Consider the following 15,404-nt stretch of genomic DNA (forward strand, 5'->3'; position numbering starts at 1 on the left):
ATGGTCAGCATTGCAATTAGAATTGTTGCTTTTTGTTTGTTTATGGAAATTATTTATTGTACATAGTCTACAGAACATCATTATTCTATCATTGTCATTTATCATAATGCTTTACACAATTGATTGTTTTACAGACATCATCTCGGTTGCTGGTGCGACCTACTAGCTCAGAGACACCTAGTGCTGCAGAGCTTGTTAGTGCTATTGAAGAACTTGTAAAGAGTAAAATGGTGAGTCACGATTAAAGGGCAGATATATTAACATACAGATTTTCGTGGTTTTAGAGGTTTTTGAGACCATGACTAAAGTAATTTCCACTAAAATCACAAATGTCTATTGATGAGAAAATTTGTCCCACTTTGCCAAAAAAATTCGCAAAACTTTGAAAGAATTTGCGAAATGCGGAAAATGATGCACGTAGAAAAAAAAATAAATCTGTGTGCATATCAAAAAAATTTATCTTTTTTTGTTTCATATGCAACTTTTTCTTTGTCACACAGCAAATTTTTGCAGTGCGCCAATGATGAAACAGAAATTCACTGCAAATGCTTGGCGAAAAATCTCTACAAATGTCTAGTAATGTTTTCAAAAATTCGAAATGAGAAAGTATGAACAAAAAAGAAAGCGGGAAAAACGTGAAAACTACAACTTTTTTGTATTGTCACACAAATTAAAGCGTCAAAAAGACCCAAAAACCTCCAATACTATTAAACAATAAAAGATCTTCCAGTTGTCAAAAGGACACTTGCCTTTGATTTCTACATGATCTTGACAGCTTTTAGATGGCGTATTTTTTACTTTGGATATAATAGTAGCAAAAAAAAATGTTCCCAACAAAATCATATTTTTGCACAAAAAATAGTACATGCCCCACTAAGTGAGTAACTAATAATATATATATATATATATATATATATATATATATATATATATATATATATATATATATATATATATATATATATATATATATATATATATATATATATATATATATATATATATATATATATATATATATATATATATATATATATATATATATATAATATACATATTTTGTATACAGCTAAGGTATGCCTTGGGTGCACAGCAAACAGTTTGAATATTGCAAAACAAGACCTGCAAGACTGAGACTTCTGTGTGAAAAAGCAGTAGCATGTATTTAAAATAGCAAGAACAGCTAACATTAGGTTTTGGTCCATATAGGGACCGAAACATAACGTTGCTATTTAAATACACACTACTGATTTTTCACGAAGAATTTTGTTGTTGTGGGCCTTTTTTTAGATGCAAGATCAATGTATTTAATTTGCAAACATGTCCCTTATATAAATTATATTTTGAAAATGTCCATCCAAATTTGATTATATCACCATAGGGTTTCTTTAGTCCATATTATTAATGTCAACTAAAAATCTGTATGCAAAATCCTTAAAGTGGTTCTCCTTTTGTGAACAATAAACTGAAACCCACCAATTATACATACATTTAACAGGGTGCCGGGAACTGCACACAAAACATGCCTACCAAATGGGCACCGAATATTATATCAAATATCATGTTTAAATATATTTAATATTATCTTATTAAAATATTAACAAAATGTAATCTTACCCTGCAAAAAATTAACACATGCATAAATAAAACGAACAGTTTCATAAAAAAGGTTTCAAGCTCCAAGTGCCATTAAGCTCATACGGTAATAATGTATTAAGCTGTTTAATCCATTTACCTTCACACTTTAGGAGTTCTTTCCTTCGATCACTACCCCTAAGTACTAGGGTCACCTCATCAAAGACACATCATCTGAGTTGTGCTGCATTATGTTTATTAAAATGTCTATAGACTTGCGTATCAGTTTGTGTATTAGCTTTAAAGTGATACTGACATGAAAAAACTACTTTTTAAAATATGAACCTATATAAAAAGTTACCTATAGGTCATGTTGATCTTTTTTGCTGGTAGAGCAGCTTTTGTAAGTTATTGTTACTCAGTTCTTAAACCTGACTGTCAGCCCGTCCATTATAGCTTTTAATGCTAACAGACTCCTGCTGCCCAAATATGGCAGCCCCCTCATAGAGGAACATGGGAGATCGGATAGGGAATGTAAAAGCATCTTTTATGGCAAAATTATAAATTGCATGCAAAGACATCGTTATGACAAATGCCAGTATGTCTTTAAAGTTCCTGATATTGTCTTTGTGCTCCTGTATTCTCAGCTTCTCCTCTCTTATGGTTTGACCCACATATGCCAAACCTCATGGGCATTTCAGTAGATAAAGTATATATGAAGAATTACACGTTACATAAGTCTTCAGTGGTATTTCATACCCTTTGGTTGGATGATGTATAGATTTACCCTTTATTAGGGAGAAGGAATAGTACCTGTCTTTGGCATGCTCTTTAATATTGGTTTCTTTAATCTAGGATCAGAAGGACACAATATATCTTTTAATGTGGAACCCTGTTTGTAACAAAATAAAGGAGTTTCTTGAAACAATTTACCAAATTATTTGTCAGTATGTATTAACGGCCAATACTTGTGAATCACCTTTTTTTACCTAAGGTTATTCTCTAGTTACCCTGCCTCTTATACGTACTACATAGCAATCACTTCTGTTCAATTTATCTACTTCATTAATTTCAGTTTGTATTATACATATGTTATACCCTCTTTCAATAAATCTCTCCACAAGCCCAGTTTTTGCTTCCTCATATTTCTCTGGACGTGAAGAAATTCTTTTTGCACAAATAAATTGCCCTTTAGGTATTGCACATGTTACTTTGGGTTATGATAGCTCTTAACGTGCAACAAATTATTTCTACAATTTTTCTATACAGGTCAGTTTGAAAGATACCATCTTTTAAGCTTATCTTCACATCCAGAAAAAAGTTCTGACCTGGACCATTCATATGTAAATTTGATAGTATCATGGCTTCTATTAGCCTCACTAATCATTTCATGTAACATCTGTAATGGTGCCTTCCAGGACAAAAGAATATCGTCAAGGTACCTAAAATAGGCATGTATGAATTGACAAAACAGAAAAAACATCTTTTCTAGATTAACAAAAATATTGGCCAATAAAAGGCACCTTTAAAGTTAAAATAATTCCTAGTCAGAACCATATTAAGACAATCAAGTTTAAAGAAAATTTTTTGATTAGCTAGATTAGTTTCAAGTAATACCTCCTCTATATAAGCCATACCCTCTTCATGGGGAATGGGAGTGTACAGACTCTGAAAACCTATCCCACACAGGATCATATCTGATGGTCCCATCTGCTGTAATCTAAACAAAGGGTCTGTTGTATCTTTTAAACAAATGTAAATTTTTTGTACTTCCTGTTGCAGGTAAGTATCAACATATTAAAGGAACAGTAACGCCAAAAATGAAAGTGTATTAAAGTATTTAAAATATAATCTACTGTTACCCTGCACAGGTAAAGCCGTGTATTTGCTAAAGTAACAATATAAATATTCTGCTGTGTAGCCATGGAGGCAGCGATTCAACCTTGAAAAAAGGAGAAAAGGCACAGGTTACATAGCAGATAACAGATAAGCTCTGTAGAATATAATGGGGCTTTATCTGTTATCTGCTATGTGCTTGTGCCTTTTCTCCTTTGAATGGCTGCCCCCATGGCTACACAGCAGCTTTGTTTATATAAACTATAGTAGTCTTTCTGAGGCAAACACACCAGCACAGGGCAACAGTACATAATATCATAATTATTTTTATACACTTTCATTTTTTGGTGTTACTGTTCCCTCAAAGCGCTGCCTCTGGCGATCTCTGCGCCAAGTATACACTCTCTCTTTAGTGTAGTCTTCAGAGTTGTGCTCATCTTTGTCAGCTTGCGGGAAAGGATACTTTGTCGCAGTTTATCTAGCGTATCCTTTTGCCTTGCATAGACACGTTCTGCTTCTTCCATCCCCACATACAATGTTATTTCAGTCTTTATTTGTGAAATCTGTCCCTTCAACTCAGTCAATTTAACATGCAGTCTATCAATCATTAAAACCATGAGGTCTAATCCACACTTGTTGGTAATCTCGTGCCATCGTTACATAAGGATCACGTCGTCTGTACATAAATTAGGAATGAGATCAAGTCTTAACCCTCTAGGGATTTGTTTCGTCTTTACATATCTAATTAGAGTGCTGTGATGTAATGACAAGCTCACCTCCTTCTTTTGCAGGTACAACAAATCTTTAGCAGGGTCCCTAGTCAGGCAAAGTTCCTTATTTACTTCTAGGCTTTTTTCTGCCTCACATAAGATGCGTTGAATTTTGCAATCTGAATATCCAAACATGTTACTGCAGGTATCGTGTTCTCCATTAGTGAACAAAAGGAGGGCCACTTTAACGATTTTGTATACAGATTTTTAGTTGACATTAATAATGTGGACTAAAGAAACCCTATGGTGATATAACAACAAATTTTGGATGGACATTTTCAAGCCCCAATCAATGGACACGGGGTGAATGTGTTAAGTCATATTGATTGAGGTGTGCTTGATAACAACTTACAGGGGCAAAAATAATTGTAAAAATCCAAAAAACTGTTCATATGTCATAATTAAAAATAATTTATGTATGTTTCTATAAATTCTGAATAAACAAGTTTGTAAATTTGTAATGTAGGCTTTGGAAGACCGGCCAAGTTCACTTCAAGTAGACCAGGGAGACAGTAGTAGCCCATCATTCAACCCTTCAGATACATCTCTGCTTTCCTCCTCTTCTCCAATTGATGAAATGGAAGAAAAAAAATCAAGCTCTTTAAAAAGAAGGCAGTAAGTATAAATATAGATATAAGATTTTACAGAAGTTCTGTTTTTGAGGTAGATTACAAAGACTGGTGGTCCATGTGATGGCACATGGGGAGATTTGTTGCCTGCAGTAAAAAATGGCTACCACTGGTGTCAAATCTCTCTTAAATGCTTTCCTACCAGCAGTAAAGCAAATCGCCATTGGGAAAACCATACCTCCCAACATTTTGAAAATAGAAAGAGGAACAAAAAGAAATGCTGCACGGAGCGCAGCGATTTTTTGGCCATGCCCATTTGTCGACCACACTCCCTAAATACCACTGCCATCTGACTACATTTGGCAGGTTATTGGGGTCTTGTTTTATGTGTTACTACAGTTTTGTTAAAGTGAAAATTGGCCTTTAAGATGCAAGTCTCAGTTCCCCCAGTTACAATTGTATCTCAGAGCAGGTGTGGCTTGTTAACTTTTTGGCCTCTGCCAAAAGCCCACTTATTTAATTAAATATGAGAAACAATGTTTCTAAGTGCAGGTGAAGCTTTTTAAGTGCAGGGAGCTATGGGAAAACATATGCAGCACTTCATTTTCCAAAGTCACCCTGTCCTGCAAGGATTGCAAAAAATTATACTAGCCTAAATACAGTGGTGTGAAAAACTATTTGCCCCCTTCCTGATTTCTTATTCTTTTGCATGTTTGTCACACTTAAATGTTTCTGCTCATCAAAAACCGTTAACTATTAGTCAAAGATAACATAATTGAACACAAAATGCAGTTTTTAAATGAAGGTTTACGTTATTAAGGGAGAAAAAAAACTCCAAATCTACATGGCCCTGTGTGAAAAAGTGATTGCCCCCCTTGTTAAAAAATAACTTAACTGTGGTTTATCAATTTCAATTTTCAATTTCAATATCAATTTCTGTAGTCACCCCCAGGCCTGATTACTGCCACACCTGTTTCAATCAAGAAATCACTTAAATAGGAGCTACCTGACACAGAGAAGTAGACCAAAAGCACCTCAAAAGCTAGACATCATGCCAAGATCCAAAGAAATTCAGGAACAAATGAGAACAAAAGTAATTGAGATCTATCAGTCTGGTAAAGGTTATAAAGCCATTTCTAAAGCTTTGGGACTCCAGTGAACCACAGTGAGAGCCATTATCCACAAATGGCAAAAACATGGAACAGTGGTGAACCTTCCCAGGAGTGGCCGGCCGACCAAAATTACCCCAAGAGCGCAGAGACAACTCATCCGAGAGGCCACAAAAGACCCCAGGACAACATCTAAAGAACTGCAGGCCTCACTTGCCTCAATTAAGGTCAGTGTTCACGACTCCACCATAAGAAAGAGACTGGGCAAAAACGGCCTGCATGGCAGATTTCCAAGGAGCAAACCACTTTTAAGCAAAAAGAACATTATGGCTCGTCTCAATTTTGCTAAAAAACATCTCAATGATTGCCAAGACTTTTGGGAAAATACCTTGTGGACCGACGAGACAAAAGTTGAACTTTTTGGAAGGTGCGTGTCCCGTTACATCTGGCGTAAAAGTAACACAGCATTTCAGAAAAAGAACATCATACCAACAGTAAAATATGGTGGCGGTAGTGTGATGGTCTGGGGTTGTTTTGCTGCTTCAGGACCTGGAAGGCTTGCTGTGATAGATGGAACCATGAATTCTACTGTCTACCAAAAAATCCTGAAGGAGAATGTCCGGCCATCTGTTCGTCAACTCAAGCTGAAGCGATCTTGGGTGCTGCAGCAGGACAATGACCCAAAACACACCAGCAAATCCACCTCTGAATGGCTGAAGAAAAACAAAATGAAGACTTTGGAGTGGCCTAGTCAAAGTCCTGACCTGAATCCTATTGAGATGTTGTGGCATGACCTTAAAAAGGCGGTTCATGCTAGAAAACCCTCAAATAAAGCTGAATTACAACAATTCTGCAAAGATGAGTGGGCCAAAATTCCTCCAGAGCGCTGTAAAAGACTCGTTGCAAGTTATCGCAAACGCTTGATTGCAGTTATTGCTGCTAAGGGTGGCCCAACCAGTTATTAGGATAAGGGGGCAATTACTTTTTCACACAGGGCCATGTAGGTTTGGATTTTTTTTCTCCCTAAATAATAAAAACCCTCATTTAAAAACTGCATTTTGTGTTTACTTGTGTTATCTTTGACTAATAGTTAAATGTGTTTGATGATCAGAAACATTTTGTGTGACAAACATGCAAAAGAATAAGAAATCAGGAAGGGGGCAAATAGTTTTTCACACCACTGTATATTTAAACCTTTATAACATAGTTACATAGTTAATAGTTACTGTAGATCTTAACTACAGCCTTGAGTATTATGCTTGTTTAAAAAATCATCCAAGCTTAAAGGCATTAATATAAACTGTCATCACCCATTAGGGCATTGCACAAACTTACTGCCCTCACCGGTAAAAACCACCTATGCTGCTTCAGCCAAAAGTTCTGTATTGCAAGTCTAAATAGATGGGTGGCTTTGTTCTTTTCTATGTGAAAAAAGTTACTCCATAACCTGTCTCTCATGTCCTCTAAGTGTAAAGAGTAATCATGTCTCCCCGCAAGTGATGTTCCTGCAGAAAAAACAACCCCAACCATGACAGCCTACCGTCATAGTTTAAATCCTCCACCACTTTATAAGCAATAATTTCTTACCTGCTTAAAATGTTTTTTTATTTAGACAGTTTATTACAAAAACTTTGTATTGATATGCAAGCTAAAAGATCTCCTTTGCAGCAGTACATAATTTTTTTTAACAACTATCATTACAGAAATAATTAAAAATGATAAAGTTCTAAGCATATTTTATTTTGGGGGGTTTATGCCAAGTGTCTTGTTGTCCAGCTGTGGATCATGTGCCGGTGTCTTTATATGTGTTTTTGAACTTGGGGTCACTCCTCACTTCAAATCTTTTCAGTCTCTCGATTAATCTACATTTTAAACTGATTTTGTTATTGTTTGTTTTTCATATTTTTCAGCTATGTATTACAAGAGCTAGTAGAAACTGAACGCGATTATGTTCGGGACCTTGGCTATGTGGTTGAGGTAAGATACAGTTGCATTTACAATATGAACACTTTACATGATTAATGTTAAAATAATCTTGTAACTTATACCCATTATAATATACATTTGCTGCAGTAAACCATTGAGTATCATAGAGTGCATGATTTTCTGGTCTTGATTTAGGGTGGAGTCAAAGAGGGCAATTCGCCCTGGAAAATTTTAGGCATTTCATGTGACTTTTACAGGTACATAGGTAAAGGGAAGCAGCCTTAAACTTCAAAATTGCTAAATTCTAGTATTTTCATATGATTGTGTGCTCATTACATTGTATTTTAATCAGTGAGCTTGCTTTGGCATACAGGGTTATATGGCACTTATGAAGGAGGATGGAGTTCCAGATGATATGAAAGGAAAAGACAAGATTGTTTTTGGCAACTTACACCAGATCTACGAGTGGCACAGAGAGTATGTAAATTTTCTTAAGTATTTTTATCCCTGCATTACAGCAAATGTATGGTATGTAGAAACTCGAAAAGGAACCTTGTGCTTACATATTGCATAGCAAAACTGCTACTACAGAGAAAGTGGACCCCAGAAAACCATATATTTCTGGTAAGTATACATTCTGCAAAAACTACCCGTTTTGGATTTGGCAGAATGTGTACTTTTCAGATGACATCATGATCACATTGTAATTGTATGTCCTGGAGACGGCTTGACTCTAAGCTGAAGCGTTGAATTAAAGGACAATGAAAGGTTAATATAAATTAAAAGTAAGTCTAAAGGCATTCTTTTTAAGTAGTTACTGCATATCTAAATTCCCAGATCCCTGCTGGCTTCTCTGAGATATGGTGCTGGCAGCCTACAGCAGTGTGAAGACTCCAGTGACATCACTGAAATCTCTCTGTCCTTCCTGTAGGCTGCCAGCGGCAGCCTTCCTATTCTCTGAGCATGTGTGTAACTTGATCCTGTCTGCTGTTCTGAGCTACACATGCCCACCAGCCAATCAGAAGCGGATCTGCCAGAGGGGAGGGGGGAGACACACATGACACACATGTGCAGTTTGAAGCAAGGAGGGAAAGGAAGGGAAGAATACCTTTTTAGAGATGGCTGCCTGTTCTAGAAAATGTGAAGTAAGTGTGACTGAGTAAATATTTGATTAGGTGAGCCAAAAGTGTGGCGTTTTTACTAAACAATAGGAGGACTATTGGGCAGTATGCTTTTTAAATTTTGACTTGCATTCTCCTTTAAACACCATTTTTTTGCTTCATACAAGTCCTGTGAGTGCAGTTTGTTTGTGCTTACTAATTATGTTACGTTAGCCATGCACCCAGGCATTACCTGGAGTTCTCTGTGTGCACCATTCCTGGACATATATATATGTGGTTTTCTGGGTAAACCAAACCCAGAAAATGTCTTTGTTTTCCAGACTACCAAACTGCAAAGATACACTTGACTTAGCATTTTCTCCAAAACTTGTATCTTACACCAGTGCTGTCCAACTGGCGACCCCCCTCTGTGTGGACCCCCACCTGTCTGGCTGCTTTGATGGCTTACTTATTGAGTAAGCATTAAATGGTATCAGTACTGAGATTAACTGGCCCCCTGCATGGTTCTCAACCTCAGATTCAGGCTGTAATCCCTCTGTATTGTTTAAAATGTAATCCCCTGTGTTTTTCACACCTTTTAATACCTGCATTGTTCACCCCCTGCAGTGTTCACACCTCAGGCTCAGACTGTAATCACTCCCATTGTTCACTTCTTCACACCTCAGACATAGGTACTGTAGGAAGAGTATGGCACATACAGGCAGCATAGGTCAGGGAGGGTATGGCACACACAGGAAGGATAGGGCAGGCAGAGTATGGCACACACAGTCAGGGTAGGGAAGGCAGAGTATGGCACACACAGTCAGGGTAGGGCAGGCAGAGTATGGCACACACAGGCAGGGTAGGGCAGTTAGAGTATGGCACACAGAGGCAGCATAGAGAAGGCAGAGTATGGCACACAGAGGCAGCATAGAGAAGGCAGAGTATGGCACACACAGGCAGAGTAGGACAGGCAGAGTATGGCACACACAGACAGCATAGGACAGGCAGAGTGCTGCCTGTGTGTGCCATACTCTGCTTGCCCTATGCTACTTGTGGGAGGTGAACCTGGCAGGGGTTTGTTGTGGGAGTTTGTTAGCAGTTGGAAATAGCCATTAAATGGTCCCTAAGGTGTGTAATTATGTACTGGGGGTTGCTGTGCTATCCACAGGGGAGGAGGAGGCATATGGAATTTAAGGGTGTGTCTTAATATGACATAATTCTTTCACATATGAATGATGGTTGATATCCCCACAGTAAGGACCAAGCATTTGGGATTTTGCTGTGCTACCACCATTGTGATAAAATAGGTGTGGTTTGAAGTGGGTGTGGTTTCAAAAAGGGGAGTGGTCAAAACTGGCTTCCATTAGCGGCCCTCCACCATGTATGCTAGAGAAATTCCGGCCCTCGGCAACGTAGAAGTTGGACAGCACTGTCTTACACCATCATATGCACCGCATATCTTAATATGCTAAATAATATATATAATATAATAAATATTAATAAAAAATACCTGTTATCCAGAATGCTTGGGACTTGGGGTTTTCTGGATAATGTGTCTTTAAGTAATTTGGATATCCATACTTTGTCTACTAAAAATTCATTTTAACATTAAATAAAACCAACCGATTGTTTTGCCTCCAGTAAGGGTTGATTAAATCTTAGTTAGGATTGAGTACCAGGTACTGTTTTATTATTACAGAGAAAAAGGAAACAATTTCTTAAATTTTGAATTATTTGATTAAAATGATATCTGTGGAAGAAGGCCTTCCCATAATTCAGAGCTTTTCGATAACAGGTTGCCGGATAACGGATCCTGTATCTGTAATTTTGAACAATGCAGAATGCAATGAAATCACCAATTTCAAAACCACATTATTTTCCTCCTAGTAAGATTGGTGGTTTGAATCACAGTTTCAATAATTTAGTTGTTCAAGTTAAGGGTACAAATATACAATCAGTGCTGGAAATGTGGCAGGATGCCATCCCAGCACTTCTTTTTTCCCCACTAATGTTAGTGCATACCAGAGCTTTTCTTGTGCCACCTAACTTTTTTTATAGCTCTCCGGCTGTGTGTTCTGTCTCCTGTTTCATTCTCACTGCAGCCAGGTCAAGTTTCACAGGCAGTGACAAGGAGACAGCAATCAGCAGCCACTAACAAACTATGCTAAATCCCATTGGCCAGCACTGAAAAGACCCACCTTCTGAAGTTCCCTTTTCTCAGTGCTGGAATTGGGGTGAGAAAAAGGAAGCAATCATTTAGTTCCCAGACTAAAGCCGCAGACTGCTCACTTCTCTCCCACATGGTCAGTCAGTTGATCTGGTTTTGTTTTAGTCTTGAGTTGTGACTGGATGTTTGTACTGGCCACTGGTACACTTTCCTGTCAAAGCACAGCACTGCTTTTGGGTTGAGATTCCCTTTAAGGAAAATAGTATGCATCCAAAATAGGTACTTTTTCAAGGATTTGCTGAATAAAGGGGATAGTTCACCTTCTGAGTTACATTTTAGTATATTATAGAATGACCAGTTCTCAGCGGCCAAAGTGGTCTCATTTTTTTTTTATTTTCATAGTTTTATTATTTGTTCTGTGAGACTACAATTTTGTTATTGTTACTTTTTATTTATTATCTTTCTATTCAGTATTCTCCTGTTTATCTTCCTGACTGGCTGAAATTACAAACTGGGAAACTGCTAAAAAAAAAAAAAAACACTAAATACTTTAAAGGAACAGTAACACCAAAAAATGAAAGTGTATAAAAATAATTAATATATAATGTACTGTTGCCCTGCACTGGTAAAAGTTGCGTGTTTGCTTCAGAAAGACTACTGTAGTTAACAGAAATAGCAGTTGTGTAGCCATGGGGGCAGCCATTTAAATTGAAAAAAGGAGAAAAGGCACAGGTTACATAAGAAGATAACAGATAACTGTGTAGAATACAATGGGAATATATGCTACTTATCTGTTATCTGCTTAGTAACCTGTGCCTTTTCTCCTTTTTTCAATTTAAATGGCTGCCCCCATGGCTACACAGCAGGGTATTTATATAAACTGTAGTAGTGTTTAAGAAGCAAACACACAACTTTTACCAGTGCAGGGAAATAGTACATAATATATTAATTATTTTTATACACTTTCATTTTTTGGTGTTACTGTTCCTTTAAAAAGTATTAATCATTATCAATTAATTATTAACAATACATTTCACATTGTCTCAGAATAGTACTCTCTACATTATACTCAAAATTAATTTAAGGTGAACAACTCCTTTAAAGTTAGATTTCATGCTGCAGAACTGGGATTGAAAGTGGAATTCAAATTCAGGTGTCAGAATTTCTTGGGGAAGTTATTTAGAATTCACCAGTTGATAACTACACTTTTTAAAATCCCACAGGAATGAATAAAACATGGAGTTTTTACGTATTAAGCTCTAAAGTCACATTTTGATAATTCTGTCCCATATGTTGCTTCTTTTAGCAGATAAATAATTCCCTTGTGCTTATCCACAGCTTTTTTTTGGGTGAACTGGAAAGGTGCCTGGATGAGCCTGAAAGATTGGCATCCCTATTTGTCAAGCATGTAAGTAAACAAAAGTAAAAAAAACTGGCTAGCATCCTGTATATTTTCTGTATATATCACAGGAAGCTGAATAGATTTATTAGAATGTTTGATACACTGTAAAAATTGTCTTCTAATAATCAATATAGCTATATTGCACAGTCACTAAATATTTATACATAGTTATCATATCTCCCCTTAAGCACATCTTCAAAAATTGATTAAGCTGAGCCATCTGTGACCCTGCTGAGTAGGTCTTGAAACTCTGATGGTTCTTCTTCTTTGACTTTTTGTAAGGTGTCACCTAACATTACATTTTCTGCATTTTTCCAATGGCTAACCCAGTACAACATCTTAAAACCTTGATGTTTTGTAGTATTTAATCCTGTTCCTAGCTTCCTTACTTCCAAGTTTTAAGCGCAATCGCCATATATTTTCCCATAATGCGCTGTTTTTTCCCAGAATTCCAGCATCTTTGCATTCACAAGAGGTGATTTGCTTGGCACAATTGTGCTGTGCCTGCCGCAATTGTGTCCAATTTGCCAAAGTTACCACAAGCACATGCATGCAGATGCAATGTATGGAAGACAGCCTGGCATCGTTTTGGATGTTTGACGTGAAGTGACACCTGCCCATGATTCTTGGCTCTTTAGGTGCTATGCCTGCTGGTGATGGGCACGAACAGAACCCTGGAGCTACTGTCTGTTAAGAAGGTGACGGTAGCTCCAAGGTTCCCCAGCATCAAAAGGTACAGCAGAATTTGATTTGGAATGAAAAGCAGGAAGGACTGATTGGCACAGAGCATAACTATGGGCAAGGAGCACATTTTGCCATAAGTAACTTTTTATGTCGTTTTACACACAATTGACTACGGGGAAAGTTGCTACAGCTGCAGTTGCGAATATACATGAGCCCTATAGAGTCTTTGCTGATAACACTGTAATCACTGTTACATTGGTTCTAGTGCTTGCACTTTTGCCATAATATTCTGGATTGTTAGGGATCACTTCACGCTGGCCATACAATTGCTCCAGTGAATATCTGGGTAATTAAAATTCCCTGTTAGACTTGCTCCAAACTAGTATCCTTTTCTATCTGTAACAGAAGCTGAGGATCTACGGCGTTCCCTACAATTAATTTCCCTAATGCTTTACAGTCTATGAAATGGGAAACAAATAAGGCTTCAGACCTTATTTTCCACCATGACTACTTCTTTTGTTTTGGGTTTTTAAATTCTGCTTAACAAAAAGACCTAACCCCCCCTTTTTCATTTCTTTTTTTGTGCCAAAACAAAGTACATCCAATATTTACTGTCCAGTTAGAGGACACATTCAACCATGCTTTTCTTGTGCTGTATAGCCAATAATATTTTTTTCTTTTCTTTTTTTTTTTCATTACAGGAAAGAAGATTGCATATGTACATAGTTTACTGCCAAAATAAACCAAAGTCTGAACATATTGTTTCAGAATACATTGATACCTATTTTGAGGTAAGCAGCAGTTTTATTAATAGAACATTAATATTGGGAAATCATTAAGGTGTTATAATTATTGCTAAATGTTGACATACTGTTAAAAACTGCTTTTAAAGGAGAAAGAAAGATAAAAACTTAAGGAGAATGCAAGTCAAAATTTAAAAAGCATACTGCCCAATAGTCCTCCTATTGTTTACATAGTAACATAGTAACATAGTAAGTTGGGTTGAAAAAAGACATACGTCCATCAAGTTCAACCATAATGCCTATATATAACCTGCCTAACTACTAGTTGATCCAGAGGAAGGCAAAAAACCCCATCTGAAGCCTCTCTAATTTGCCGCAGAGGGGAACAAATTCCTTCCTGACTCCAAGATGGCAATCGGACCAGTCCCTGGATCAACTAGTACTAAGAGCTATCTCCCATAACCCTGTATTCCCTCACTTGCTAAGAATTCATCCAGCCCCTTCTTAAAGCTATATAATGTATCAGCCAGCACGACTGATTCGGGGAGGGAATTCCACAACTTCACAGCTCTCACTGTAAAAAATCCTTTCCGAATATTTAAATGGAACCTCCCTTCTTCTAAACGGAGTGGGTGCCCTCGTGTCCATTGGAAGGACCTACTAGTAAATAAAACATTAGAGAGGTTATTATATGATCCCCTTATATATTTATACATAGTTATCATGTCACCTCTTAAGCGCCTCTTCTCCAGTGTAAACAGACCCAACTTGGCCAGTCTTTCCCCATAACTGAGACTTTCCATACCCTTTACCAGCTTAGTTGCCCTTCTCTGGACCCTCTCTCTAACTCAATAATGTCCCGTTTGAGCACTGGAGACCAAAACTGAACACCATATTCTAGATGGGGCCTTACCAGCGCTCTGTAAAGGGGAAGAATAACCTCCTCCTCCCGTGAATCTATACCCCTTTTAATACAGCTCAAAACCTTGTTTGCCCTTGCAGCTGCTGCCTGGCATTGCTTGCTACAGCCAAGTTTATTATCTACAAGGACTCCAAGGTCCTTCTCCATTATGGATTTGCCTAGTGCAGTCCCATTAAGGGTATACTGGGCTTGCATATTTTTACATCCCAGGTGCATGACCTTACATTTATCCACATTAAATCTCATCTGCCACTTAGCTGCCCAGATTGCCAGTTGGTCAAGATCCTGCTGCAGGGATGTCACATCCTGGATAGAATTGACTGGTCTGCAGAGTTTTGTGTCATCTACAAACACTGATACATTACTCATAATACCCTCCCCTAAGTCATTTATGAACAAATTAAACAAAAGTGGACCCAGTACAGAACCCTGAGGGACCCCGCTGAGAACCTTATTCCAAGTAGAGAATGTACCATTAACAACCACCCTCTGTACCCGATCCTGTAGCCAGCTTTCTATCCATGTGCAAACGACTTCACTAAGACCAATATACCTTAGCTTAGAAAGCAGTCGTTTGTGGGGAACGGTATCAAATGCT

At 37.5% G+C, this 15,404-nt stretch overlaps 1 protein-coding gene across 6 annotated transcripts in view; it reads left to right on the forward strand.

Moving 5' to 3' along the window:
• The window catches only part of trio (trio Rho guanine nucleotide exchange factor), a 308,906-nt gene that overhangs the window by 252,313 nt on the left and 41,189 nt on the right, over positions 1-15,404 (forward strand). For all 6 annotated transcript variants that reach the window (XR_001170948.3, XM_012964353.3, XM_012964355.3 and 3 more), the window contains exons 37-42: positions 135-230; positions 4,648-4,796; positions 7,770-7,836; positions 8,159-8,262; positions 12,394-12,463; positions 13,843-13,932. Coding sequence is in view for 5 of the 6 variants with exons in the window: in XM_012964353.3 (XP_012819807.1) it covers positions 135-230; positions 4,648-4,796; positions 7,770-7,836; positions 8,159-8,262; positions 12,394-12,463; positions 13,843-13,932 (576 nt within the window). In the remaining variant the exon portion in view is untranslated. The remainder of the gene's footprint in view (positions 1-134; positions 231-4,647; positions 4,797-7,769; positions 7,837-8,158; positions 8,263-12,393; positions 12,464-13,842; positions 13,933-15,404) is intronic.

This window comes from Xenopus tropicalis, chromosome 6 (assembly GCF_000004195.4).
Source record: "Xenopus tropicalis strain Nigerian chromosome 6, UCB_Xtro_10.0, whole genome shotgun sequence".
NCBI lineage: Eukaryota > Metazoa > Chordata > Amphibia > Anura > Pipidae > Xenopus > Xenopus tropicalis.